The sequence below is a fragment of the Stegastes partitus genome, unplaced genomic scaffold (genome assembly GCF_000690725.1).
Source record: "Stegastes partitus isolate 25-593 unplaced genomic scaffold, Stegastes_partitus-1.0.2 Scaffold306, whole genome shotgun sequence".
NCBI classification, from domain to species: domain Eukaryota; kingdom Metazoa; phylum Chordata; class Actinopteri; family Pomacentridae; genus Stegastes; species Stegastes partitus.
The window spans coordinates 34,740-62,712 of NW_007578037.1; the positions used below are offsets into that span (position 1 = coordinate 34,740).

Consider the following 27,973-nt stretch of genomic DNA (forward strand, 5'->3'; position numbering starts at 1 on the left):
GATTGTAATCAATCAATCATCCTAATATTTCTCATTATTATTTTACTACATGGTCATTTTTTCTAATTTCCCATTGTTTATGATTTTAAATTATTTCTTTTTAGACTAGTTTAGTTTTTTGCGACATTTTATACAACATTTGACTTCATCAGTGTCTCTGGGTGATAGAAAAATTATAAACTACTGATGTGTCCAGTTCAACAAAACACCTCCTAATTACACACATTTGTCCTGCTGCGATGTATAAAATCATTTATTACCTCGATTTCTTAAACCGATAATATAACAATACCCTCTTATAACATTAAAGACAACAATAATTCCCAACAATCTTTTACTCTTCTATTTCTTACAGCAGCAATACAATTAAACAGCTGCTACGTGTCAAAGCTTTATTAGAGTTTGACCGATCAAATCTTTAAAGTGTCCAAACAGGAATCAACGAAAATGAGTTCTCACTCGTTAGACTCACTGAATGTTGAATCTAATAATCTCATAATGTCAATCGTCTTGGTTGTGACACACTTGACTGCCAATTGTGCTCAATATTTATGTGTAATTTATGGCCAAAATTGAATTCCATCATCTATTTATCATCCACTATCTTTCCATTATCTGTGCTTTATGCTCCACTCTCTCGGCCTCCCCTCCTCCTCTCGCTGGCATTAAGTTCAAACTTGACACTGATGTTGACTCACTTTGTCACCCCTCGGTGGCTCCCTCTCTCTCTCTCTCTCTCTCTCTCTCTCTCTCTCTCTCTCTCTCTCTCTCTCTCTCTCTCTCTCTCTCTCTCTCTCTCTCTCTCTCTCTCTCTCTCTCTCTCTCTCTCTCTCTCTCTCTCTCTCCCCATCGCTCGGAGGACAAGAGTGCCCGCAGACGCATTTCTCTCCAGAGCCCCCCCTCTCCGGTTTTCACTCTCTCTCACCCTGTCTAACTCCCTCCATCTCTCTCCCACTCTCTCCTTTACACACTCACAGTATTGTCAACAAAGCTGGAGAACAAGGGACGTGGGGGGAAACAGGGGAATAAAGGTCCACAGAGGAGGAGAGTAACACGCAGGACCCCCCGCACCATTTCACCTGGACACTCGGTAAGTTTGCAAAAAACAAAATCGCAACATCGGAGTGTTTTCTTTTCCATTTGCGTGTGTGATATCACTTCTATATCAGACTTTAAGTGCCGGCTTTGAGGTCGGCGTCGCTGCCGACAGTGTGCATGAATATTTTCTGGAATCTACTTGAAAACGAGGTTACTGAATTGTTGTCTCGGGGCGGTCGCATCCAAATGAATCAAGCTTGACCTTTGACATTGTGCTGCTGCACTACTTTGTGAGATTTTGCTCAGTATCGACATACCTTTGCCTTCCGTTCTTATTCTCATTGCAGGATAAAAGGGGAACAAAATATATTTTATTAATCTCAGAGCTGCCACATATTTGCTCAGGTGGATCGTGATGATTAAGGACACACTTGTGCACCTTATGTCTTATATTGAAAGTTAAACACGAGCTTGGTTTTGGTGTTTTCTGGGTAATCCTTCATACAGCCGCTGCATGTGTGTGTGTGTGTGTGTGAGATGCCAGTTTGTGGATACATATAAATTCGGTGTCTTCTCATGCATGCGTGTGTGTGCATGCATGCTCGAGCTTACCAGCAAAAAATAGAGCTAAAAGTGCATCATAAATGTCATGACTTTGAGAGTGGGTTCTAATGTACCTCATCTCCCCATGGTATACCAGCGCAGCAATGTATAACACACACGCGTTACGACAGCGAGCATGTAACTAACTCCATTTCTGTCTGTCATCATGAGGCTAATTCACCACAATGCCAACCATGTGTGAACTCATGCGATATGAACCCCTCCTTCTTCTTCTTATCTTTGCTCCCACCTCGAAACCCTCCCGCCGCTGCCCCCTCCCAGGAGGAAGGATCGGAGGATTGAGGGAGGCAGAGAGGAGCCAAGGTGACAGTAAACAGCGGCGAACCCACACAGGACAGGATTTCTTTTATTTCTTCTTCATGGTGGTTCGGACACTCGTAGTATGTATGAGAAGTTAACCATGCTGAACCTGCAGAGCGGCTCGAACTGGAGTGGGCCTAACAACTGGTACCATGACCCCACCGGCGTTCAGACGCAACACAGCACAGGTGAGAGGGCGTCAGGTAAACCGCATTTAAACCACATAGAAATACAAGTAGCTTCTACCTAACCGTCTGTTGAATTGTAGGGATTTTTCTTGACACACACATGCATCTCTTTTGTCACCTTTCCTTTACTGCCAGTGTCTGAGGGCTGTCTGCTGGACACGGAGGGCAGCATGGGGGGTGAGGCCGGGGGAGGAGGAGCGGGCCGAGGAGGAGGAGTCCCCGTGGAGCGGGACGAGGGCGAGGAGTCTCAGCTGAGGCTGCAGCTCAAGAGGAAGCTGCAGAGGAACAGGACCAGCTTCACACAGGAGCAGATCGAGGCTCTGGAGAAAGGTCAGGCCATGCAAGCACGCACAGCGCTCTGCTCGCCTTTCAGCCAATCGCCGGCCTCCATGGGCGCAAGCCAGAGCAGAGGAGCAGAGTGTGTCATGACGCAGCTTGTCCTGCTGCTTTTTTTTTTTTTTTCCCTGCCAACACCTTTGTTACTGGATTATAGTCTTCAGACCTTGCTTACAGATTTAGATTTAAATTTAAATCGCAGGAAACTACATCTAAAATCAGGCTGTGTGTGTTTTAGCAGGTCAGGATCTTTATCAGTCCCTCCGAGGCAGACTAAGCCCTGCCATGAAAACGTCCACATGCAAATTATCCACAATCTTAACTCCACAAAATATTCCTGATCTGCTCCAAAAAGGCCTCTGGCAACATGTACAGCAGAGTCCTGATAATGCATCATTACTGTGGCTGTATTATGCAGCGAGATCTGGCCCTCGTGGCCTGATAACCACTGAGAGGGATCAGAAAGCCACCCTTGACTGGATATGGCTGCAGAGGGCCCTTGAGCTAAATAAGGACGCAATGTCCACTGTGCAGCCGAGTGGAAACGTATCAGTGTGGTCACTCTGTGCAAATGACATTAATGAGGTACACTGACCTCAGTGCGCAGCCACGGCACAATAACAATCATGTGTTGACACAGACGCCAATTATAACCAAGCCAATTAGAACAATTTGTGAGACAGACTTAATTTACGGAGCCACCGCTATCTTTGTGAAAAAAGTCTTTCTTAACCATGTGTTACCAGCGTCAACTTCAGTCTCTAGTTATTTACAGAAATTATAATCTGTGATATGCTCAGCCGTAAACATAATTAGAAACTTTGCTGCCATCTGTGACTTAAACCACTATTTGATTTATTAGCTTTGGTTTTTTTATTGGCACACTAAACTAATGTTAAGCATCACGAGCGCAGACACTTCAATCTGTAAAGACGTCTCCGTTACCAGACCTGGAACTTTCACGAGAGTTCATGAGGATGAGTCAGGCTGTCAGAGGGTGAGGCACATTCTCGTTTCGACTTGTCAACAACAAAAATGTCAGCAGTTTGTCAACTATAAATTAACTGCCACCGTGAGAAATGATCCTCTGAAACTCCAAGTCTCATTAACATGAACTCACTGATGTTCAAACAACTTCAGAATTCATTTGCATCAAGCCGTTGTGTCTGCTGTACAGTAAGTCACCAGATGATACTGATCAGTCTGATAAAACAATAGATGCTCAGAATTAAAAACGTATAAATGACGACAAAATGAGAACCTGTAAGGATCCTTCTTCACTTTAGTGAGCGTTCTTTGAAATAAAGTGCTTAGGCAGCTTCTCAACTTGAATCCTTTCACTTGAACTTTCTGCGTGTTCCATAATGATAAATAATTTATACAAAGTGCAACAGATAAATATTTCAAATATGGTTGTAAGGATACAGCTCAGCCTCCTGGATTTATACGTTCCACGGAGAGATAATTAGTGCTGCTGCTAGTATTGAGCAGTAATTATCTAAAATGCAGGTTAATTTTTTTTGGCTATTATTAGTCATTTCTGATTAATTATAAGCAAAGCTTGAAGATGCACAGATGAATCCAAAATATGTGAACACCACGCAGCGGGGGCTATCAGGCAAGCTGTTTTCCTGTAGTGCTGTCAGCCTCGATTAAGACTCACATCGTGTGTCTGACATTAGTTAATATCTTCCACAGAGTTTGAAAGGACACATTACCCGGATGTGTTTGCGAGGGAGAGATTGGCGAACAAGATTGATCTACCCGAGGCCAGGATACAGGTGAGGCAGCTCTCGATCCAGCCTCAAAGTGCAGCAGAATGTGTTTGTTTGCTGAATGCATCGTTATAGGATGAACAGGCCTGACGGGACTCTTTGATTGGCAGGTGTGGTTTTCAAACCGAAGAGCCAAGTGGAGGAGGGAGGAGAAGCTGCGCAACCAAAGGAGGTCAGGCGGCGTGACTTCTTGTTCGCAGAGCCAAGCCCCTCTGAGCACTTCGTTCAACACGTCCGTGTATCATCAGCAGCACGGCAGCAGTTCAGGTAAACACCAGGTCGCTGCGCCGCAGTACAGCTGCCTAATTACACCGCCGCTGATGACAACACACGTGCTTGTTTGTTTGCTCACACGGCAGCCAGCGAGGACTTTACATTTGCTCTTTATGATTTATACATCTGGTGGCCGGAATATTTTACTAGTTTATAATTACAAACCTCAGAGCTCCTCTTCTTGACGTTGGCAGGCAGGCTAACCATTAGAGTTTCTCCATTAGAGTGCATCTATATTAAAACATTTCCACTGCTCCCATCACATGTGACTGAATGTGTGTGTGCGTGAGCTCACCGCCTCGCTCTGCTCCGTGTGTCTCTCTCCAGGGTCCATGTTGAGTCAGGCTGAGTCGTCCCTGCCCAGCTACAGCTCGCTGTCAGTTTTCTCATCTGGAGTCCAGGTTGGACATTCATCATTCATCATTCATCAGCACCTTCCAAACTATACCGAAGCACGTCATCATCAGCACACAGCACAACCTGTGTATTATCAGGTCTAGAGTCTAAAAACGAGGCTGATAAAAGTAAAATATGCAAATAAATAACAGAAGGTATTAATGCTGATACAACTACAAGTTCTAATATTAATAATGAAATATCTATTTCTTCTTATTATTATTATTATCATAGCTGTTATCAGTGTTGTCCCAGTCAATAATAATAATATCAATAATAATAATAATAGATAATCAAGGACTGGAAAGAGATGGAGAAAGCAAATCTATAAATTATCAGAGCAGCAACAATTGGTTGCTTCATTAATTGTTTCAAACATCTAATTGGATGATTGATTGAATGATCATTTCAGTTATGTTTGAAGGAAAAATGTCAATGTTTGATGGTTTCTGCATCTTCAATGTTGCTGCTTTTCATTGTCACATGTGACAGTAAATAAAATATCTTCCCACTGATGGATTTATTCAACTGTTGGAAGATGAACCAATAATGAAAATAAATGTTAATTACATGCAGATTTTCAGTTTGACATCTCAAATCGTGACTGTTAAAAGGCCTTAAATTGTACAGTGAAATACACTCACAGATTACTCCTAAAGTTGGAAGGTCAGCAGCTCATTACAGTGATGTGAGCGCTGCCTTTTTGCTTCTTCAGACTGCGTGTATGTTACATTTTAGACACCCAGTGCAGCCCTGTCTCTATCGGTCAAAATTAATCATCTCAACAACTGAAATGCAGATTTATTCTGATTTTACGCTGGGTGATTATTGCAAAAGATCTGCGGTATCGGAGGTCTTGACTAGACCTTGACATTGTTTGGAAAGTACAAGTCATGAAAACTATTTTAAAACTAGATGCCGTATTCGGTTGTTCAACCTGGAGAAGCAGCACTTAATTAAAAGTCATCATCAGAGTGACAGATGTGTTTTTTTCCTGAGGCGCTTGTCAATGACATTGCTTTGGTCGCACCATTTCAACCTCAGCATCAAAATGCATACAGTTATGGTTTCTAGTTTAAGATATACACTATTTTTTTGTCAAATGTGGGTCAAATGGGTTTCAGATGCTCAAAATTAGGACATCAGAAAAAGTAAAAAACTGTGGCTGATGCTTAAAATATCATTTAATGCAAAGGTTCAGGCTTGATAATGATTAGAAAATAAGTAAAAAGAAAATCTGGGCGACTGGGTTCCTACCAGGCTGTGATACTCTAGCACCTCCATGTGGTTAAACCAAACCTTTGCCTTTATAGTACATGGATAAAGTACAGCTGTGGCTACATACTTCAAAAAAAAAAAGGCTTTCTCAAATGATAATGTAATTTTTGGATACACATCTAATCTTTCCTCCACTGCTGTGTCCACTCTCAGTCGATTCCTCCTCAGTCGGCCTCCTCCTACTCCTGCATGTTACCTCCATCCCCCTCTGCACCGCGCAGCTTTGACTCCTCGGCGTACTCCTCCCCTCATCTGCAGACTCCGCCCTCCGCCAACTCCAACACAGGTGAGCGTTTACTGACATGTACAGTAGATCAGACTGTGTAGCCCCCAAACTGACAGCTTTCCTCCTCCCCGTCTCTGCAGGGCTCATATCGCCCGGCGTGTCAGTGCCGGTCCAGGTCCCGGGAACCGAGCCGCAGAGCATGAGTCAGAACCTGGGTCAATACTGGGCCAGATTACAGTGAGCAACAGACAATCGCTTCCAACCGGAGTTGCAAAAGAAGAAAGGGGAGGGGGGGTGTAAAAAAAAAAAAAAAAAAGGTCAAGAAAATAGGATTTAAGGAAGCACAGGGCTGAGCTACAGAGAGGCCTCGATGGGTTGCAGAGCCCGAAATGCATTAAATGTTTACAAATCCAGCCAAGAGCAGCTTTGGTTGCACTTAACAGTACTCTGGTCAGACTGGTGTTGTCTTAGTATTATCAGGTTGCACTTTTTTTTGTTGTTTTTTTGGATAGTGTGTTAATCATAGGAGGATTAGGAATAGGATCCGTCTGAGGTGTGTTTAGGATTAAAATCAGGCTAAAGTCAGGGTTTACCGTCTGTGGAGATGCAGCAAGAGGAACTTTTTTATGACTTGATAGTTGAGAATTAGCATTGAACCCTTTGTATTTTATTGTGCCACACATATTGGCTTTTAATTGTATAAATTTTGTGATTCAAAAATGAAAAAAAAAACAGAACCTGGGACTTGACTGAATACATGTCTGCCTAAACGTCAAACCACCAGTATGTAAAAATCAAAAATATAATAGAAATACATCAAAAATGTAATAGAAATAAATCAAAAAACAGCTAAATAAACTGTAGCTTTGCAAGTTTTTAAATGTGAAAATAAGATTTCGGCTCCCACATGCTCACCAGCAGGATCAAAATCATTATTCTACCACACACACACACACACACACACACACACAAAAAAAGCCTCAATAAGTGATTCTGTAGTACTGAGTGAATGCCAGCAGATGTCAGGCGTATTGTGAAGTGTAACCACAGTTTCTTGTTACTTGAGCAGCTCGATGATATTGTGATAAGTAGCTTGTTCCCCGAGCAAAAGCTGTGTGAGGCTACTGTGAAGATTTTCGACTTGCTTACGGCAATCACTTGTACTAAAACTTCAAAAAAAGAACAAAAAAAAGTACCAATAAAAAGTGTAAATCCTGCCTCTCCTGCCAGCAACGTTACACTTCAGACTGCATATTTTTGTACAGACATCCATGTATGATGAAGAAAACTGTGGAACATTGTCGGATGTTACTGGAGGGAAGAATGTAGCACGCCGTGGACTCAAAACCATCCTCAAAGTTTAATTTGTAGAGTAAATTGTTAGGGATGCTCCGTGAAATGTGAAATTAATATAAATATTAAGAAAATGTCACAGATTTACAGGTATAAGAGAAAAAAAGTCAAGTTTTTTAAAATTTTCTCTTTATTTTGTATATATGTGGACATCATTTTTTATCTAATTATTCCAAAACCAAAAAAAAACAAGGAATTGCACAGCAGAATTAGCAGTGATACTTGGATTGGCAGGGTTTTTTTTTCTTTTTCGTACATCACTAATGACACATATCCATCAGCCGGTGACAATCAAGCATCATTACAGCAAAGCAAAGCTGCCTCCAAACCGCCAAATGCAAACACTAGACAGAGACTGACAATCAAAGCTGGCGGTGGAGGAGATTTTTAAAAAAAAAAAGGATAAACTGTGAAATTACTGCGACAGCAAATGGCTTTAACAAACTGTGCATGACCAAAAAAACAAGCCGCTCTAGACAATCAGCTACTCGCAGAAAACGAAAGCAAGCATTGTACAAAAAGCCGTTACTGTACTTGGCGGAGTTCCAACCTCTGCTCACTTTTCCTCCGACTGTTGGTTTCGTTGATGCATCTCATATGAAAATGTCTTTCAGCTCTTATTTATTTGTCTTTTCACTCGTTCACACAAGTCCTTTGTGTTGTTTTGGTTGTCGTCGCGTGTTGTGTTAGTACTGTATAGCTACCAAGAGTCAACCCTTTTGTGAAGGCCTTGGATCCCTTTAATGAAAATAAAAACTGTGTGTAATGAATATGAATTCAAAGGTCTGCGTTTGTGGTGTCGGATTACGTTTTACTCAGCGTCTGTGTGGTTCTAAATTAAAAAGAAAAAAAGGAATAACAATTCAACATGACAGCTTAAATAATATAAAGACAAGGATGATGTTTGACAAATGTGATATGATGCCATCACGGTTATTCAAATAAAATGCAGTTTGTTTAATTGAATTTCTACTTTACTTGGAGCCTCCAACAGATAATCAGAATGTAATGGGATCTAAACATCTGGTTTATTTAAAGCTGCTTTAATTAGTAGTTTTTATGTCAACACGTGACTGTTTTTATGTAAAAGGCTTCAGTCACCAGAACACACGTACAAACTCTGAGTTCTAGTGGGCATTTTAGCATCTTTTAATCTACAAGTTTACCGCCTGGACTCACCGTCACTGCTCTGATCATTTGCAGTCATAGCTGGCAGCTGTTCTCAAGGAATAGCTTCTAGTACATTAGTACAACTGATGCATTTTGCAGCAACAACAACAATCACACATTATGAGTTTATTAAGGGCAAACCTCAGGAGAAATTGGACTGGTTTTAAATCTATTGGACAGAAACACAGCTCCAGATTAATGCTGAATGTAGACATGAGCACATTCTTGCCAGCATATCAACTCAAAGCTGCAGTGTGGAGGTTTTGTCTCCCCCTACTGGCAGTGAGTTATTACACCAACTCTGTCAACAAATGGTCACGTATGTTGTCGCCGACTGTAATTCTTCCACTGAAAGCAGAGTTTCTTTTTTTAATCTGGAGATTAATCAGGATCTTCTACGATGCTTCTTGCCATATTCTCGGCTGCTGTAGCCTGTTTAGTCCCTGTGGTCGTTCCCCTCTGCAGCTCTGTTGCACCCATTTTTAGCTGGAAAATTCACCACAGAAAACAGATTTGAAACTCCAGTATTCTACAAAATCCAAAGATCTACCAGGCACAGAGACTTAGATCAGACTAAACTGTGTAAATACGACTTAATTGGCACCGTGTGAACTCTTTTATATGATGCTCTCCAGATTTAAAGGTGGATGATTTAGTCTGTTTGTCAGCTTGTTTCTGCTCTGCAAGGTGGCTAATGATCTTTTCTACATTTGTTAATTTGATCGAGCAAAGGATTTGCCAGGAAGCTTTCCAAGTCAAAGGGTGCCATTTTACATCTTACCAATTTACCAGACACTACCACAATCTCGCCTTTAATTATTAATAACAGCTTTTATATTCCGGGTCTCTTTTGACAGTTTTTAACTCCCGGATGAGCCCCCATTTATGTTGCAACCAGCTTGCTAGGGAAAAGGGAAGTAATATAAAACGTTGTGAGGTTAAGATTTAACAATAAATACAGAAGTGAGGCAACTAAAGACTAAATGAGTGCTGGGAAAATGAGAACAAAAGGAGACTCTGACCTAGAGTTTAAAATTACCATTATGCAGAAAAATGAAATAAAAACGATCTCACTAATCCAAACTAATACAAAGATACAATCAGAACAGCACTCAAACGCTAGCGAGGCTGACAGCAAAACTGAGGAGGGCGTAGGGTTCTTACTACAGAGTCTAGTGCCTCAACAAGTTCACTGAAGTAATACAATCAAAAGGTAGAGAGAAGCACATGAGCAGGGCTGGCAACAGCTCGCTGTCCAATGCTGGTCTGCTGGCGTCTTATATCCTCCTGGTGGCTCCTGATTGGTAGATCAGCCTCCTCCAGCGCAGGTGGATGGAATCACATCAGCTCAATCAGTTCCTGCTGCAGGGTGACCTGAAGGCTGAGTGCACACACACACACACACACACACACACACACACACACACACCACAGACAACACACACTCACACCTACTGGGAAGAGGGAGCTGGAGTTCCTCAGAATACAGCAGCAGCCGTAACACTAAAAACAAGTTAATGCAGGTTTAATATACTGTTTGTTATTTGGTTTAGGTAAAGATTAAGAATAGAGCTTTGAAAACGTTGGTTCATATGTGATGTACAACGGTTCTCTTAAAGCCAAACAAGAAAACTGCAAGCTTCCAAACATCAGGAGTCCAGAGTGTTTAATATAAACTCAGTTTCCCAGAGTTCATTGTTCATATTTTATGTCACTGGCCATCAAAAGACCAACAGCGGGTCATAAAGTGTACATCATAATCCAGACTACTAAATATTGAGCAGCTAAAAGACTGTTCATTTTCCATGGGGCAGCGACATGAAGTGGACATGACGGAAACTGTCCAGCCATTAGCCGAGCTGCATTCTGTGCTAATGGCATGACTCACTTGGGCCCTGGAGGATGAACAGAAATTAAAGACGGGAGGAGGGGGAGGGAGGGAGGAAGAGGGTAAGATAACACCAACGATGCTTTGTAGAGAGACTAGAAATGCAGACCCACAAACGTAATGGGATTCAAAGATGTGATGTGAGATGCCAGAGCACTCCAGCTTAATGCAGCCTCGTCAATACTCCTCAAATTTATTATCTGTGTTGAACAACATTCACAAAACATTTCTTTTTAAAAATAAGAACTACATTTTTTTTTTTTTTTTTTAAATTAGCAATTTTCACTTCAATCTTAAGTGTATGGAACTCCAAAGGTGCCAAAATAAAACTGATTAATTTAATCGGTTTGAGATGTCAGGATCATTTCAAGTGCACTGTAAGATAAAAATAGATTTAAATAAATCTTCAAATGGAAATGATATTTCCATTTCTTTTGCCAGGTTATTAGAGTAGTATTAGATTTAGCATAGTCTAATGCATATGTGCAAAAATGATGATGAAATTTAATATGAACCGACAATTTCAGTTCATTGGGGCAGATTTTGTGCCACTTACATTTGAAAATAAAGTTCCAAACTGGGCTTTTATCTTAAAATTAGAATTAGATTTTAGATTATTTCTAATGCATATGAAATATGACATGTCAAGTATTTCGTTTTTAATTGTATGAAACACGCACTAGGCAAATCTAGGACTTCTGTTTTTTTTTGGTTTTTTTTTTACCAGAAATTTTTTTCACAAGACAATTTTCAGTAATTTCTCAGTCAAAGAGAAACCTGAATTTGGAGAAGTTTCAAAGTGAGGAAACTCAGAAAAAACATCAAAATGCAGAACAATTTAACAACAAGATTAAAAAATAGTCCAAAAAACTACATTGTATTTAAGTGTTTCAGAATCATTTGAAACCTTCAATTCTTCAGTAAGCAAACTGTAAACTTATATACACATGAATATTTGACATTATCCTTCAAAACATTACAACAACTCAATAGATAGGAGTTAACTGTGAACGTTTAAAATGCCATACAAGTTAGCGGCGCAGTAGCTAGCACAGCTTCTCTATAGAGGATAAAGTGGCGTATAGAAAACGGATGGACGTTAGCGTTGACAGAGCTGTGCTGAATGAGGTTATAAATTGCTTGAATTGTTCCTATATACCAGTTTATTACACATCCTGCATACAACCTTATTTTTATTTTCAAAATCAAAATACTGCCAAACTGTCCTGGTTTAGAGTTGGGGTTAGCCGCTAGCAGTAGCAGCTCCAGCTAACGTCCACATGAGTTTGTTGCTTTAAACCTTCGAGGTAACACTTGTACATTAGTAAAATATCAATAATTAATTTAGTAAACTGTTATATCTGGTGCTGAATATTCAAGGATAGCAATGTTTAATCGGTAAGTCGACTAATCGTGCTCATCTTTATTTTTCACTAATATCTTTGAAGCTGAAGCGAGCATTGTTTAATGATTCTTGATATTATTGTCAGCCCTGAACTTTCACCCACTAGAAACAACAAAACACAATCACAGCCTGCAGGATAGAGCAATGTATGGAAAATTCACTTCAATTTGAATAAAAACATTTTAAAATAAACTTTGTTTGTCCTTTGGGGGCAATTCAAGGCAACTGTGCAAAAGCAGTAGCAACCATGTGGTCGTTAAAATAGGATAAATACATTTAAATTAAAAAATGAAAAATGTGCTAAAATGGTTCAGAAGTGCAAAGTGATTGTTCATGAATGTAGCAGTGTAGTTAAATAAGGAACAGTATTGTAATGAAATGGATAACAATGAAATGAATTGATGGATAAAACTGGACATGTGCAATCTTGAAAAAAAAAAAAAAAAAGACTTGAATCCCAGAAATTAATACCGATCTGCATTGTTTCGGGTTAATAATGAGGCACCTGTATATTTTAATATGTTACATCTAAAAAGTTAGTTTCACATAAGAGCCAACACTCTACTGCCAAACTTAGAACTCATGCAAGGCGGTACAACACTTCCTTTGTATGCTGGCGTATAATTGCAACAACAGCAGGAACCACCCCCATCATGCATCGTACACGTTAGGGTTAACGCTGTACGCCACTTGCTCTACAGTGAGGGAGAGAGGCAGGGAGTAGATATTGATCAAGCCCGCCTAGTCTCAAGAGAGACAGAAGCTGCAGAGGAAGAAACAACGGTAAGCTTTGTTTCAGTTCTTTTGAAGTTCACATGTTCTGGAGGAAGAAATGTCTGGGTTTCCTGCACATAGGAAGCATCCTGTTAATAACGGGGCCCTTCTGTTGTAGTTGCTGGAATGGAGTTGGGTCTTCTGTTGGTGATGACTTTCACCTTAGTGGGAAGCACAACAGCGGTGCCCGATCAATACAGCAGAGCGGTGGTGAGTGGAAAATATCAACTACAAATATGTTTTAATAAAATGTGTAAATGTTTGTGTGGCACCTCTGTAGCTGTGTAGATGTAGATGGAGGGACGGCGTGTCACTGGCATTCATTTGTCCAGTTCTGTAGTAAAAAAAAAAATAAATCCAACACATTTTCTTTTGTCTCGCTGTAAGATGGATGAAGGACTGAAGGATGATGTATAGCACTTTGATGATTAGGATTTTCTATCTCAGTCATATCATTTAGTCACACATTTTATTTATTTGGGGAAAAAACTCCCCTTACTTGCAAGTGTCATACTACTGTTAATATTAATGTGCACCAGGCTTTTCTCGGGCAGATGTGAGAGAGTTGTCGGAGAGAGGAAACATAAGGCGAACAAGGGCCTTATAGTGCACATAGGCAGCGTTCGGATGACTCATGAGGATCATAAAAACAAGAAAAAGGACTTTTGTGTTTCTGCATTGAGGCAGTTTTTATGGTTTAAGAGTGGGAAACTCTACAAGCCTAATGATTATCTAAATCACAAATGAGCGGTGTCGTCAATATGTTAGAAAAGCTGACTTCAGTTAATAATACTTCCCTAAAAACGATATAAATATTCCTTCTTTTTGCGCAACTTTACATTCGTGAGAATCGTTGTTTCTAGACGTCTGGTCAAAAAGAGTGCAGATGACACAATATTCAAGATGCCAGATAAGAACACACAACATGTTTGAACACAGAAACTTAATGTGCCGGCTTGAAATCAGTAGGAATCGAAATTATTGAAAAGAAAAAAATAGTAAAACATGCAGTTTTGCTGGAAAAGAAATAGCAAAAAAATACCAGTTTTTGTTTGAAATGCAATATAAAGACTAAAGAGTGAATTCAACCACTTGAAATAAACAACGTTTTCAAAGTAAAAGTGAGCCGACACCTTTTTCCTTCAGTTGTACCTCAGGCAGGGTGGAGTCCAGTTTCAACATTAGTTTGATGATTTCAGGAAATATACTAGACTCTCCACCTGCTCTCTGTCATTCTGGTTCTACTTGGTATATTCGTCTTCTTTGGTTCTTACCTCAGCAAGCAACTTACTCAACACTAGCATTAAATATTGATGAGTAAAAAGTGGCTGACGCATGCTTTATGAGCCACATGATCGGTCTGACTGATGATCCACAGTCATACGTGGGGCGCTTTCAGTGTCACATATCAGAATTTCAGTAATATTGTTGCTTCACTGTGGTTCAGAGTTAGTTCACGGTGAATTAAGTAACAGGCAAAGACAATAAATGTGCTTTTTCTCACACCTGTTGTAATCATCTTTTGTGTAATCGCCAAACTTGTTGTGGTTTCCTTGTTCTCTGGTGCAGGACTGGCTGAGTAGGTATGGCTACCTTCCTCCTCCTGACCCGCGCACGAGCAAACTGCAGACCAAAGAGGGGATTGAGGAGGCCATTCGTGTCATGCAGAGATTCGGAGGGATCCAGGAAACTGGGATAATCGGTAACGACCTCTTAACTTACATCTGTCAAGACGACGGAGCTTAAATTTCACATGTCCTGGATCACATGAAGTCTCAAACTTCCTTTATTCTGCTCTTTAGTTTCCACATACGTGATCAACTTGTCTTGCAGATGATGAAACCCTGAAGCTCATGTCCACACCACGCTGCTCCCTCCCGGATATAGTAGGAGGTGAGGACATGAGGAGGAGGAAGAGGAGGAGGAAGAGATACGCTCTGTCAGGACTGAAGTGGCACAAGACAGATCTCACATGGAGGTATGTTTCCTGTCATGTGACTTTATGTCTTCCCTGTATGAATCATATGATGTGTCATCCACGATTGCTTAAAAATGATTTCCTGATTTATCATGTTATTACACACAGATCCTGTTTTCACAAAAGTATGTTTTGTTTGAAAGCTTGTTAGGATTAAAGGTACCTTAAAAGAGGATAAGGGGAAAGTGCATCTTTTTATGCAGAATCATGGTTAGCATTTAGCTGCTCTGTGTGCCTGCATACAAACTGGACATCTAATATTGTTGTATGTAATATTTCCACCACTGTGGCTGTGAGCATGTTCAAGCTGTGTGAATGTTTACTACAGACATGTGATGTGATGTTTGTAGTTAATAATGAACTGCAATATATCAGGATCCATCCGTGGAGAAATTAGAAAGACAGATCTACAATCCAAGGCATATCAAAGTGCTTTAGAAAAGACACGAGGAGGAATTGTAGTAAATATATAATAAAAGACACCATAAAAAGACAGATTAAAAAAGATTTTAAATAGTAAAATTGATTTGAGGCTATGTTTGAATGACAGTATCTCAGGAACTATTAAAGCTAAAAGACTGAAATGTTCGCCGTTATTTCTCATCATGACATTAACTTAGAATCTGCAATATCAGACAAGTAGCTCAGATGATCAGAAAACTAGTTTGTAGGGGTAAAATATGAAAAGATCCCGAAAAGTCCCATCTTTGAGCACACATTAACATTAAAAACCGATTATGCAGAAGCCAATAAGTCAGATTTGTGGCTGCATGTCACAAAAATACTAAATAAAATATATAGAATACTTTTTAATACTTGATTCTTGGTTGCAATTTTTTAAAAGTCATTTTTGTTGAACTTTTAGAATTGACTGAACAGTTATGACCAGTTTTACTACAGAAAAATATTGCTAGATAGCCTGATGAGTTTCAAAATGAATCTACAAATATAACAAAAAAAAAAATTTATTTACTGTGTGGAAGCTTTTAATTCTACTTTCTCCAGCTTTAAATCATTCTCCTTTTCAGCAGAGATGGCAAAAGTACTGACATTCTTTACTTCAGTAGAAGTAGAGATACTTGTGTAAAAATAGCCTCTGGTAAAAGTAGAAGTACTGATTCAATTCATTTACTCAAGTAAAAGTAAAAAAGTACAGGATCAGAAATGTACTTAAGTACAAAAGTAAAAAGTAAAATTTTTAGCTTCGATGATACACGAGGCCTCTTTTGAAAAAACTTTTAAGCACACAAAATGAGATTGTTTTCATCCTTTAAGAACCTGCACAGAGTTGGTACAGAGAAAAACATCACCGGACAGTTTTCCATTTCAGCAACATTATGAACATTAAACATTATAATCAACATGGAAACACTCGTCTCTTCAAGACGACCAACATCTTTTATTGAGCCTCAGCAGAAGCTGGTTCTCAAAGTTCTCTGAATGAAGACGGGCCCCTTTTGCGTCTGAAAATCAGTCCTGCAGTGCTGAAAAGCCTCTGGCAGGCAGCTGAGGCAGGCAGAGGTGTGTTGAGCTTCAGTGACAAACTGCACACTGCTGGGAAAGATTAAGATGTTTGTTGTCACGTCTTGTACGTCATGTCGTCATCTGCTGAGGTTGAAACAAGCAACAAGCCAGTTTAGAGAATGTAAGGAGTAGAAAGTACAGATATTTGTGCTCAAATGTAGGGAGGAAAAGTAAAAAGTCGTCAGAAAAATTCATACTCAAGTAAAGTACAGACACCTGCAAAATCCACTTAAGTACAGGAACAAAGTATTTGTTCTTTGTTACTTCCCACCTCTGCTTTTCAGTGAATGCTGCTTCAGTTTTAGCTGTTCAGCCTCTGCCTGGGCAGCAGCTGCTTTACTGGCTGATGGACCTTCAGATTGTCGAGATGAGCAGGATGTGTTTGATGTGCTTCTCACTGATCCTGTAGTGGAGCTGTTCTTTGACATTGTGATGTTGAACTGAGTGCAGTATTACATGGAGCAATAACTTGAGCTTGCTGCTGTAGTACGGCTGGCTGCGCCGTGCAGTTCGTCAGATTTTTTGTTTTTTATTGTACTGCTCTCTACCTCCAACGCCTTGCTGGAGTTGACAGTCAGGTTAAACGATCACGCTGACAAGAAGATTCATGTTCACTCTTTTATATAGCCGAAGGGAGTAGGGTGAAACTGACAAGCAAAACATACATTGGGGTTAAAAAAGGTTAACCAGCAATAAACAATGCAAATTTCACATAAATCAAATATGTTGGCTACAAGCTAGTTAGGGCTTTTATTACAAAACATTCCCACTAAATAAACATTAACGTCCCACGATTTAAACCAGATTTGTTATTGGCATACTGACAATGCCTTCAAAGACCAACTTAATGATGCAGAAGCTCTCGAGACTGGAGGAAAGCAGCTCATGCTCTGACATCGGACAGCGGGCTCAAACTGCTGACATCATCAAAAAGGGACAACTTTCACAAATCTTTCCTGCAGGATTTTCTCAACGTCAGAAGATGGTGCCAAATGACCAGTTCCACATAGAAAAACACATCTAACCTGCATTTAAAACACACTGACCACAGAACAAACATATTTACACGTATGTACAGTTAAGGTGCAGATTGTATGAAGATTTGTCCAGTATCATATTTAAAGTGTGGAATTTAGCCGTTTGATGGCAACAGGCAGGAATGACTTCCTGTGTCGCTCTGTGGTGCAGCGTGGCAGCAACAGTCTATTGCTGAACGAGCTGAGGTCCACGACCAGTTCCTTGGTCTTTGTCACGTTTAGCTGAAGGTGGTTCCTCTCGCTCCAAGTGACAAAGTTGTCCACCACCATCCTGTACTCTCTCACATCACCACCAGTGATACATCCGACCACTGCAGAGTCGTCAGAAAGTTTCTGAAGGTGGCAGGTCTCCGAGCAGTCGTTGAAATCCGTGGTGTAGCGAGTGAACAGGAAGGGAGAGAAGACGGTCCCCTGTGGAGCTCCAGTGTTGCTGGTCACTCTGTCCTACATGTACGTACTGTGGTCTTCCAGACAGATAGTTCACCATCCAGGACATCAGTGGGGCATCTACCTGCATCGCTGTCAGTTTCTCAGCCAGCCCGATGGTGTCAAACGCACTGTAAAAATCAAAAAACATGATTCTGCTGACCGGCTTATCCAGGTGGGTGTAGACTCTGTTGAGCAGGTAGATGATGGCGTCGTCCACTCCGAGGCGGGGTTGATTGGCAAACTGGAGGGGATCCAGAAGACGAGTCATTCCAGGGTCTTCATGATGTGTGACATCAGTGCCACAGGCCTGTAGTCCTTGAGGTCGCTGGGGGGCAGCATTTTCGGGACAGGAACGAGACACAATTTCTTCCACACCACGGGAACTCCCTGAAGATTCAAGCTCAGATTGAAGACCTGGTGAAGCACTTCTCGTACCTGGAGGGTACAAGCTTTCAGGACCTTAGGGCTCATTCCATCAGGGCCTGCAGCTTTGGCTGTGTGGAGTCTCTGCAGCTGTCTTCTCACCTGCCCAGCAGTGACAGTCAGTGTAGGGGTGACAGGCAGTACTTCTTAGTAGAATTGTTTCATAGTTGGTCTTTGGATGGGATTTGTTATCAAAAATATATAAAATGCAGAAGGATTTACCCTTTCTCCTTTAAGGATTAGGATTTTTAAAAATAGTGAAATTCTCAAAATGCACAATATCCCTTTAAGATGTAGAAGTTTTAACCAGCTGAATGACTCATGCTATAAACATGACATACAGACTTTGGTGACAGACAAAACAGATGGTTGTGAAGGGTAAGGAAAACGAAAGAATGACAGAGAGCAGATTCAGAGGAAATTCTAATACAAGCTCTTGTCTGCAGTGTCCACAGCTACCCGAACCCTTCCATCTCACCCAGACTCACCAACGATGTGGTGGACAATCTGATGTTTTACGCCTTCAAATCCTGGAGTGACGCGGCCCCCTTGAATTTCCGTCGGCTGCAGGGCGACAGCAGCAGTGGGGCCACAGTCGGAGGAGACATAAGAGTGTCTTTTGCCAGTTTGCTCCATGATGACGGGTACCCTTTTGACGGACAGGGCGGCACCCTGGCCCACGCCTTCTTTCCTGGCAGGGATGAGGTGGCGGGTGACACACACTTTGATGATCATGAGATCTGGAGCTATGGAGGTATTTATTGATTGAAATATGATATCTAGAAGATCTGAGCTACTAAAAACATACTGGATCAGTGAGCTAGAGAATCAAAAAAAAGCACACAGAAACCAGACACGTGTACCGACTCGGTGACACAAAATGCCCACGTTGTGTTTTCCTATGTGATCCAGTAACACTTTTGCTTCACACTTACTCAGGTGACAGCAGCACCATAGACTTGTTCACAGTTGCAGTGCATGAGTTCGGCCACGCTCTGGGCCTGTCTCATTCCTCCTCTGATCCGTCCATCATGAGGCCGTACTACCAGGGTCCGGTGGGAGACATTTTCAAGTTTAAGCTGCCTTCTGATGACAGAATGGCCATCCAGGAGCTCTACGGTCAGTCTGACTTACTGCCCCATCATATGTCTTATGTATTACAGTCAACATACAACATGTGTGTTTTGTGTGTTTGTATCTTTACCTCAGTCTTAAAAAGGAAACTTGAGGAAACCGTGGGCGAAGCAAAGACACCTGTTGGGGCTGAGAATAGCTTTGCAGCTGTACAGGATGGCGCAATCCTCCTACTGCTTTATTTGATGGTTTTATTTCAACTTATCAAAGCACTATCATTGAATTCACGGTTCTTGAAATGTGGAGAAGCAACATTCTCTGTTTACAACCGGGCTCACTGCACTTTGAAGTTTGACAAAAGCATTCATTTAGCAATCAGTCCAACTGTTGTTGTGGTAGACCGGCTGGGCAACAGATGAATAATGCCATGTTGCGCCATTAGAGTGGCTAAAAAAACACTCTAAGATCCCTTTTGCTCTGCCATCTTCCTAAGAATTCACATATTAGTTGATTCAGTGAAGCAGGAAATAGTAACAGTCTATGAGAATGTGACCACTGGCAGTTTGTGGTTGACTATAGCTTTAGAATTTGACATGGGCCTACGCTTCATATTTCACAGCCTATACTACGAGCTAAAACTTCATAAATGTTTGTTTTCTATCATCTGTTACAGGAATAATATTTTACAGCTTGATAAAAAATCCCCCAGTCAAAAGGTCAAAACTCCCCTCTGATGACATATTTCATTAATCTTGTCCTGTATGTGTGCAAAGGTGCACTCCTCCTGCACTGCGGTTAGCAACCATTCCTTCACGTACTAAAAAAGAAACAGGTTGCATCCTGTGTGTCTGACACTCACTGGCTACCGAGAGAAATGTGGGTTGCTTGCAAACTTTTCTTGTGCCGTCATCGTTCAGTCAACGTTGTCCGCTGTCACTGTTCTGGTCGTAGGTGTGAAGGATGGCGGTCGTCCGGGTGGCGTTGATCCTGACCTGCCCCGCCTGCCCAGTCCACCTCCACCAAAACCAACAAAGTAGTGAGTCAAACCAGTCAAGACTCCTACTGCATCTCCATCCTGACAATGAGCACTTATTTGTTTATACTCGTATTCATAATGTAATGTATTAGTAATGTCAGATCAATAATAAGTTAAAGATAAAAGCCTTGTGTTGGAGGCCCATTGTGGCAGCTCCACGTGTTGTTGCACCCTCTAGTGATTGTTTTATCAAACTACATCCAAGAAAAAATACAGTTAGACGAGAGTTCTGACTGAACTTTCTGTGTTTCAGCTCTGATCCTTCGTTCCATGAGCGCTGTCAGGGAGGCTTTGACGCAGTAGCAAACATCAGAGGAGAGGTCTTCTTTTTTAAAGGTAAGAAGAAAACATCAATATATATCACACCTTATACAAACTTTAAAAATCCTCTTAATTGTCCACATTGTTTATGGAACAACAAAAACAAACAGTATTTGAAATCACCATAAATACTCTCGGTAATCCCCTTTATCATCTCTTTTCTGGGAAAGGTTCAAACTTCTGGAGGACTCAGCGAGACAGGTCTTTGGTGTCCCTAAATCCAGCTCAGATCAAAAACTTCTGGAGAGGCCTTCCGCCAGGGACAGATAAGATTGATGCCGTGTATGAGAGGAAGAGCGACAGCAGGATCATCTTCTTCATTGGTAGGAAACTAAATCTTACAGTTATGTTGTGGCTGTGAAACACAAGTCATTCCACCTCAGCACACCAATTTTTTAAAAAAGTTCCCATTTGATCATTTCATATTTGTCTGATTCTTTTTTTTCTGTGCATACATATGTTATATGTTATGTTATACATATGTTATTAAGTAAAACAAATAAAAATCTGGTCTCATACATAAAGTTAGTTCCAAGTTAAAGATTCTTAAAGAAGGTTGGGTCATGTCGATTTTTGCTCTGTTTTCTTCAAGCCAGTCTGTGGAGCAATGTTTAAAGTTATTTTAACCATTAAAAAAAAAAATCAGTCCAGCTGAAGATGGTCTGGAGTGACGTATTCTGTGAATTACCCTATTTTTTTGTGAGCTGAGTTGGTGTGGGAGGTGTGAATGTGGTTCTCATGAGTTAGATGCTATTCTTTAAAGGGGAGATTTTGTGGACGGATGTTTAATTATAGCTACTAAAGAAAGACTATACATAGAGACTCCCACCAGGGCAAATTAATTTGTGTTTTTTTTGTTTCACCTTGTTAACATGTCCATGTATGGGTTTATATGCTGGGTTCGCATCATGATCAAAATAAGCATTTCTGCTTTGAAACTGCAGCATATCGTTGATAGCTTTAAAAACACAGACTCAGACTTCTGGGATTTGATATGCAACAAATCTAAGGAACCAATCCTGCCAACTTTCTAGCTCAAACATATATGTTTGAATTACTCCAATACCACAACTTACCACAGTGGAGAGTAGTTTTACAGTGTTTAAGCAGAGTCATAGTTGAGCTGATGTGCTCGAGCTGCACCAAGTAGGCAGGAGTGCATTGAGAGAGTGGTGTGGACATCCTAGAGGAAGCAACAGTGTAGAGCCACGTATTAGGGCAATTTATGGCAGGGACACACAAAACTTCTAAAAATGAAACTTTGATTCACAGAGATGAGTTTTTACAGGTTTAATCAATGACTGGAGAATGACTTTAAGTAAATTAGCGAGGGGCAGATTGTAATAAAAACCAGACTTTTCTGTCACACTGGACACTTGCACAGACAACATTATGCTGCCATGACTTGATTTCAGTCATTTCTCTTGATTCTGTCATGCAGAAACACATACGTGACAAATTCTTCCAAATAAAACACAAAAAGAAGGAAACACCAAACCCAAACAGGCAGATTCAGCTAGCTACTCTACAACCTCTCTCTGAAAGCAGTCTGATAAAGAGCCATCAGTCACTTGAATTTTTTTTGTCCTAGTCTAAAACCATACATTTGGATTTATATTGTGTGTGTGTGTGTGTGTGTGTGTGTGTACACAGATTGCACAGTTCTTTCTGTATGATGTAAAGCTACTCAGAGTAAAGCCGAGACATGGCCCTTCAATGCTGAATGCAGTAATCAGCATTTTAACACTCCTTTGCATCTCCTTTTCTTTAAAAATAGCTTTACAAAACTAATAACAAAATAGAATCAAATGCAAATAAATACACACAATAAACCTAATCATGGTAAAGTAAGTAAACTTTTTGATTTTTGCATAAACACCTCTCTCCCCCTGTGCAGGATCTGAGTACTGGGTCTTTAAGGACACAGAGGCCATGGCTGGCTACCCCCGGCCCCTCTCTGAGTGGGGCATGAGGAGGAAGAACGGGCAGCTGGTGGACAGGGTGGACGCAGCCTTCGTCTGGGCCCACAACGGCAAGACCTACCTGTTCAGCGAAGGGGAGTACTGGAGGTTTGATGAGAGCCGTAAAGGTGAACTGGTGACCAGGCAGCCAGAGTCGGGTTACCCACGAGAAAACAAGCTCTGGGGGGGGATCCCCGTCCACATGGATGACATCATCAGCTGGGGAAAAGGTAACGCTGTGTTCTCATGCACAGATATGCAATGAATCTGTGTCACAAACTGTAAATATGGAAACAAGGTCATGAGGGAAGCTAATTCAGGTTGAGGACATTTTTCAGTTTGCATGCACAAAGCGGAATGAGGAGTAACTAGAGCAATGAAAGGTGACTGATCAAAGCCAAGATAATTAATCACACATTATACTTGAGTTTACAGTTCATCGCTGTCAAAATGTGGTTTATGGGCATTGACGAAACTAGATGTGCAAAATACCACCAACAGGATGTTTGCGTAACAAAAGCATTACGGCGCAATTAGTGCTACTCAGTGGCAAAATGCGGTTTGTATGTAATGTTACACTAAACAAATGCCTTCACAGCCTATTTCTGTAGTTGTTTTGACTTTTTTGTGTATTTCAAAAATTACAGGAAAAGTCTGTAAAATAACAAGTAAAACTTCTCTTAAATATTATTTTTCCCTATGGGGAAAAGTGACCAATCACATAATTACATCAAAATAATTAGAAATTACTATTAATTAAATGTCATATTTATTACTGCTCTCATTTAAACAAGGATAAGCTCATCTGTTGATATTTAATAAGTATGATTTACAATCTTCACCATCTTACTTTAGCATATGAGCATGCAAACGTTTGCCAGTCAGACTCATGGCTCATCGACAACCTGAGATGCCCTATGGCTCCCAGTAGTGAAACTGCCTGATAGAACTGAGATGACTGGAGAGAATAAATAGCTGCCGCGTCCTGTAGGTCAGTTCAGAGGAAACTTCATGAATCATTGGTCATAAATTTTCAAGAAATTAAAAGGAAAGCCAGCTGCCTCATACACATAAAACCACTGTAACCTTGATGACTGATAAACCACACAGACGCACTGAACGTATCAAGGTGGAGCTGCAGGAAAATTGCGTCATCATCAGCTGGGCAGAAGGTAACGCTGTGTTCTCATGCACAGATATGCAATGAATCTGTGTCATAAACTGTAGATAAATAAACAAGGTCATGGAGGAGGATATTTTAGTTTGAGGACATTTTTCGGTTTGCACGCAGACGCTGAAAAGGAATGAGGAGTAGCCAGAGCAACAAAAGGTGACTGATTACAGCCTAGATACAAACATAATTGTTTCCTCATATGATACTTGAGTTTACAGTTCATCAGCATCATAAAATGGTTGGTGAGTAGTGACGGAACTAGTCATGCATAGTCCTAGCAACAGAACAATTATTTAACAAAAGCAGTCGGGCACAATACGTGCTAATCAGTAGCAAAATCCATCCATCCATCATCTATACAGCGCTAAATCCTCATGAGGATCACGGGGGGCTGGAGTCTATCCCAGCTGACTTAAGGTGAAGACAGGAGACACCCTGGACAGGTCACCAGTCTATCACAGGGCTACACTTACAGACAAACAACTAAGCACACTCACATTCACACCTACGGACAATTTAGAATCACCAATTAACCTCAACATGTTTTTGGACTGTGTGGGAGGAAGCCGGAGAACCTGGAGAGAACCCACAGTGCACGGGGAGAACATGCAAACTCCACACAGAGAGATCCCAGGTGTCCTCACCAGCGGCCTTCTGGCTGCGAAGCAACAGTGCTAACCACCGAGCCACCTTGCAGCCCCAGTAGCAAAATGTGGTTGCAAAACATACCTATGGTATCGAAACAGAATTTAAGGATGCGTGACAGCAGGATCATCTTCTTTACTGGTAGGAAACAAAATCTTCCGGTTATGTTGTGACTGTTTAACAAGAGTCATTCCACCTCAGTTCACCAAATTTTAAAAAGTTCACGTCTGATCATCTTATAAAATAAAAAGGAATTATTCATGATATTGCTAAACATTTTCCACTGCATTTCCACTGTCGTTTCATGTAAAAAATATATATATCATAAATTAAAATAAAAATTAGCTTTCTTTAAAAAAAATAGTCATAGGTTGTTGTAATTTTACACTAAACATAAATATATTGATAGTCTATTTTTCAAAAATGCAGGAAAAGTCTGTAAAATTACAAACTGTACATAAATAAATAAGGTCATGAAGGAACCTGTTTCAGATTGAGGACATTTTTCAGTTTGCATGCACAAAGCGGAATGAGGAGTAACTAGAGCAATGAAAGGTGACTGATCAAAGCGAAGATAATTAATCATACATGATACTTGAGTTTACAATTCATCAGCGTCAAAATGTGGTTTATGGGCACTGACGAAACTAGATGTGCAAAATACCAGCAACAGGACGTTTGCGTAACAAAAGCATTACGGCACAATTAGTGCTACTCAGTCACAAAATGTGGTTGCAGAAAATATTTACAGTATCAAAACTGAATTGAACAGTTACATTCCTAAACAAAAGGAATTATTTGTGATATTGCTAAACATTTTCAATTGTATTTCAACTGTCTTTTCATGTTTTTTTTTATTTTTATTATTATTAATGAAAATTCTCTTAAATTAATTTGAATTTTTTTCTATGGGGCATTATAAATTTAAATATCAAAACCAGGCTTAAAGTGACCAATCACACAATCACATCAAATTAATCAGAAATTACTATGAATTAAATGTCATATTTATTACTGCTTTTATCTAAACAAGGATAGGCTCATCTGTTGATATTTAATAAGTATGATTTACAATCTTCACCATCTTACTTTAGCATATGAGCATGCAAACGTTGGCTAATCAGACCTTCTTCGGTTCCGTCTGACTGGTGAGGAGCTCCAGGTTTCATTCTCACCCCCAAATCTCATTTCTCATGGCTCACTGACAACCTGAGATGCCCTGTGGCTCCCAGTAGTAAAACTGCCTGAGGAGAGATAACTGGGGAGAATAAATAGCTGCCGCGTCCTGAAGGTCTGTTCAGAGGAAACTTCATGAATCATCGGCGTCACATTATCAAGAAATTAAAAGGAAAGCCAGCTGCCTCATACACATAAAACCAGTTTACACACACTGTATAAAAAGACACATCACTGTTTTTTTTCTCACTGTTTGACATTAAATGTGACTAAAATTCTTCTGTTTTAGGTCAGCTAGGATTACCAAGACTATTTATATTTGCTAAACGTCAGAATAATGAGAGAGAGAATCTTATATTACTTTCTTCAAAGTCAGAAGTTTCCATCCATCTCCTCAGTATCTGGTAGCGTTGCCTTTAATCTGTATGACTTGGGTCAAACGTTCTGGGTTTCCTTCCACAAGCTTCTCACAATGGTTGGATGAATTCTGGCCCATTCCTCCTGACAGAACTGGTGGAACTGAGTCAGGTTTGTTGGTCTCCTTGCTCCACTAATGTTCTCCAGGATTGAGATCGGGGCTTTGTGATGGCCACTCCACAACACTGACTTTGTTGTCCTGAAGCCTCTTTGTAACTAATCTGGCGGTATGTTTAGGATCATTGTCCATCTGAAGACCCATTAGTGCCCAATCTTTAACTTCCTGCTGATGTCTTGAGATGTTGCTTCAATATTTCCACATAATGTTCTTTCCTCATGATGCCATCTATTCTGTGAAGTGCACCAGTCCCTCCTGCAGCAGAACACCCCCACAACATGATGCTGCCACCCCCATGCTTCACAGTTGGGATGATGTTCTCAGGCTTCAAGCTTCCTCCTTTTTCCTCCAAATGTAACGATGGTCATTACGGCCAAACAGTTCAATTTTAGGTTCATGCCTGAAATAAAATAATGTCTGCATTTATGTAGCATCACTGTTCCAGTCTACAAGAAGCGGATGCTTAAACCAATGTTTACACTGCTGCTGTTCTTTAGGAGATGCCTACTTCTTCAAAGACAGCTCCTACTGGGTGCTCATGAAAGGAGGACTGAACCAAGACAACGTCCCTCGCAAATCCATCGGAGAAGATTGGCTCAGATGTCCAGCTCCTCCTTCCACCGCCACAGCAGCAAATCCTCGATTCCCACATGAATGCCGCTGCGACTTACGGGGATCCTCTTCATCGCTGAGAAGCAGTTGGATCCTCCTGATCTTTGTTATATTAGTAATCAGTGAGTTTTTTAGAGTTTAGATTGTGTGTGACGACTCAGTGGCTGTTTTTGTACTTCTCCCCTCATTCCACTGGAGGGTAACAGAGACTCTTAACGTCAGCAAACACTCACAGAACATTACAGCCCACACACTGGTTTCACATTACATGCTAATGCCATAGAAAGCCTGAGTTAGATGCCCACCTTATGCTTTAACATGAAGCTTCTGTTAGATACTTTATCTGATCAGAACATACTGCTGACCTGTTAAAATAGTGGCCTCCGCATCCTCTCTCCCTCCTGCTATACAATTTCACAAGTTCCTTTTTCTAGAGTAAGTATTGGATTACATGGAGCCTGTGTAGGTGAATGCATGGAAATGTAACACCCTCATCCAGCACAAGGGCTACTCCCTCCATAACTAGGTTGTATACAACCCTCCCATGTTTGGACGGGAAGCAGGCAACACAAACAGACTGCAATAATCAATGTTTCTGCTGAAGCTAATTTACTTAGAATTAATCAGATATTTGTGCACGTGTTTATATATGTATGTACAGTACAGATAAAGATATGATTTTGGTGAATGAACCTATGATGTGAAATGGTTAAAGGGACCTGAGCTTAGGTGTTGCTACATTTTTAGATTTTGGAAGTATGATTTCACATGTGTTGTACACGCAACGTTTTTGTTCTTTTACACTGAAACCTGTTTAAATTTGATTATTTGAATTACAGATTGGGCTAAAAGTGTCATCACGTGTTGCTATGATGTTAAGGTAAATCATTTTGTGGTTAAAATAAGTTTAAGCCAAGCTTTTCGGCCACATGTATACAGGTTTCAAACTGTTGCTGCATGTATGCAAGAAAATCAACAAATGGGACCATTTATTAGAAAATATTATAAAATCTCTTGATGTTAA

General features: G+C 40.6%; 2 protein-coding genes across 2 annotated transcripts; both read left to right on the top strand.

The window, feature by feature from the left end:
- The first annotated feature begins 2,044 nt into the window (after positions 1 to 2,044).
- Positions 2,045 to 6,675, top strand: pax10 (paired box 10). The gene is made up of 7 exons (XM_008283274.1): positions 2,045 to 2,150; positions 2,286 to 2,480; positions 4,185 to 4,267; positions 4,372 to 4,528; positions 4,862 to 4,935; positions 6,362 to 6,494; positions 6,575 to 6,675. The coding sequence occupies exons 1-7, from the start codon at positions 2,045 to 2,047 to the stop codon at positions 6,673 to 6,675; spliced, it is 849 nt and encodes a 282-aa protein (XP_008281496.1).
- A 6,270-nt stretch (positions 6,676 to 12,945) lies between these two features.
- mmp25b (matrix metallopeptidase 25b) lies at positions 12,946 to 27,973 on the top strand. The gene is made up of 11 exons (XM_008283275.1): positions 12,946 to 13,033; positions 13,143 to 13,234; positions 14,594 to 14,726; positions 14,858 to 15,002; positions 18,862 to 19,169; positions 19,355 to 19,534; positions 20,441 to 20,525; positions 20,779 to 20,861; positions 21,017 to 21,169; positions 22,744 to 23,037; positions 26,835 to 27,973. The coding sequence occupies exons 2-11, from the start codon at positions 13,151 to 13,153 to the stop codon at positions 27,089 to 27,091; spliced, it is 1,722 nt and encodes a 573-aa protein (XP_008281497.1). The 5' UTR covers positions 12,946 to 13,033; positions 13,143 to 13,150; the 3' UTR covers positions 27,092 to 27,973.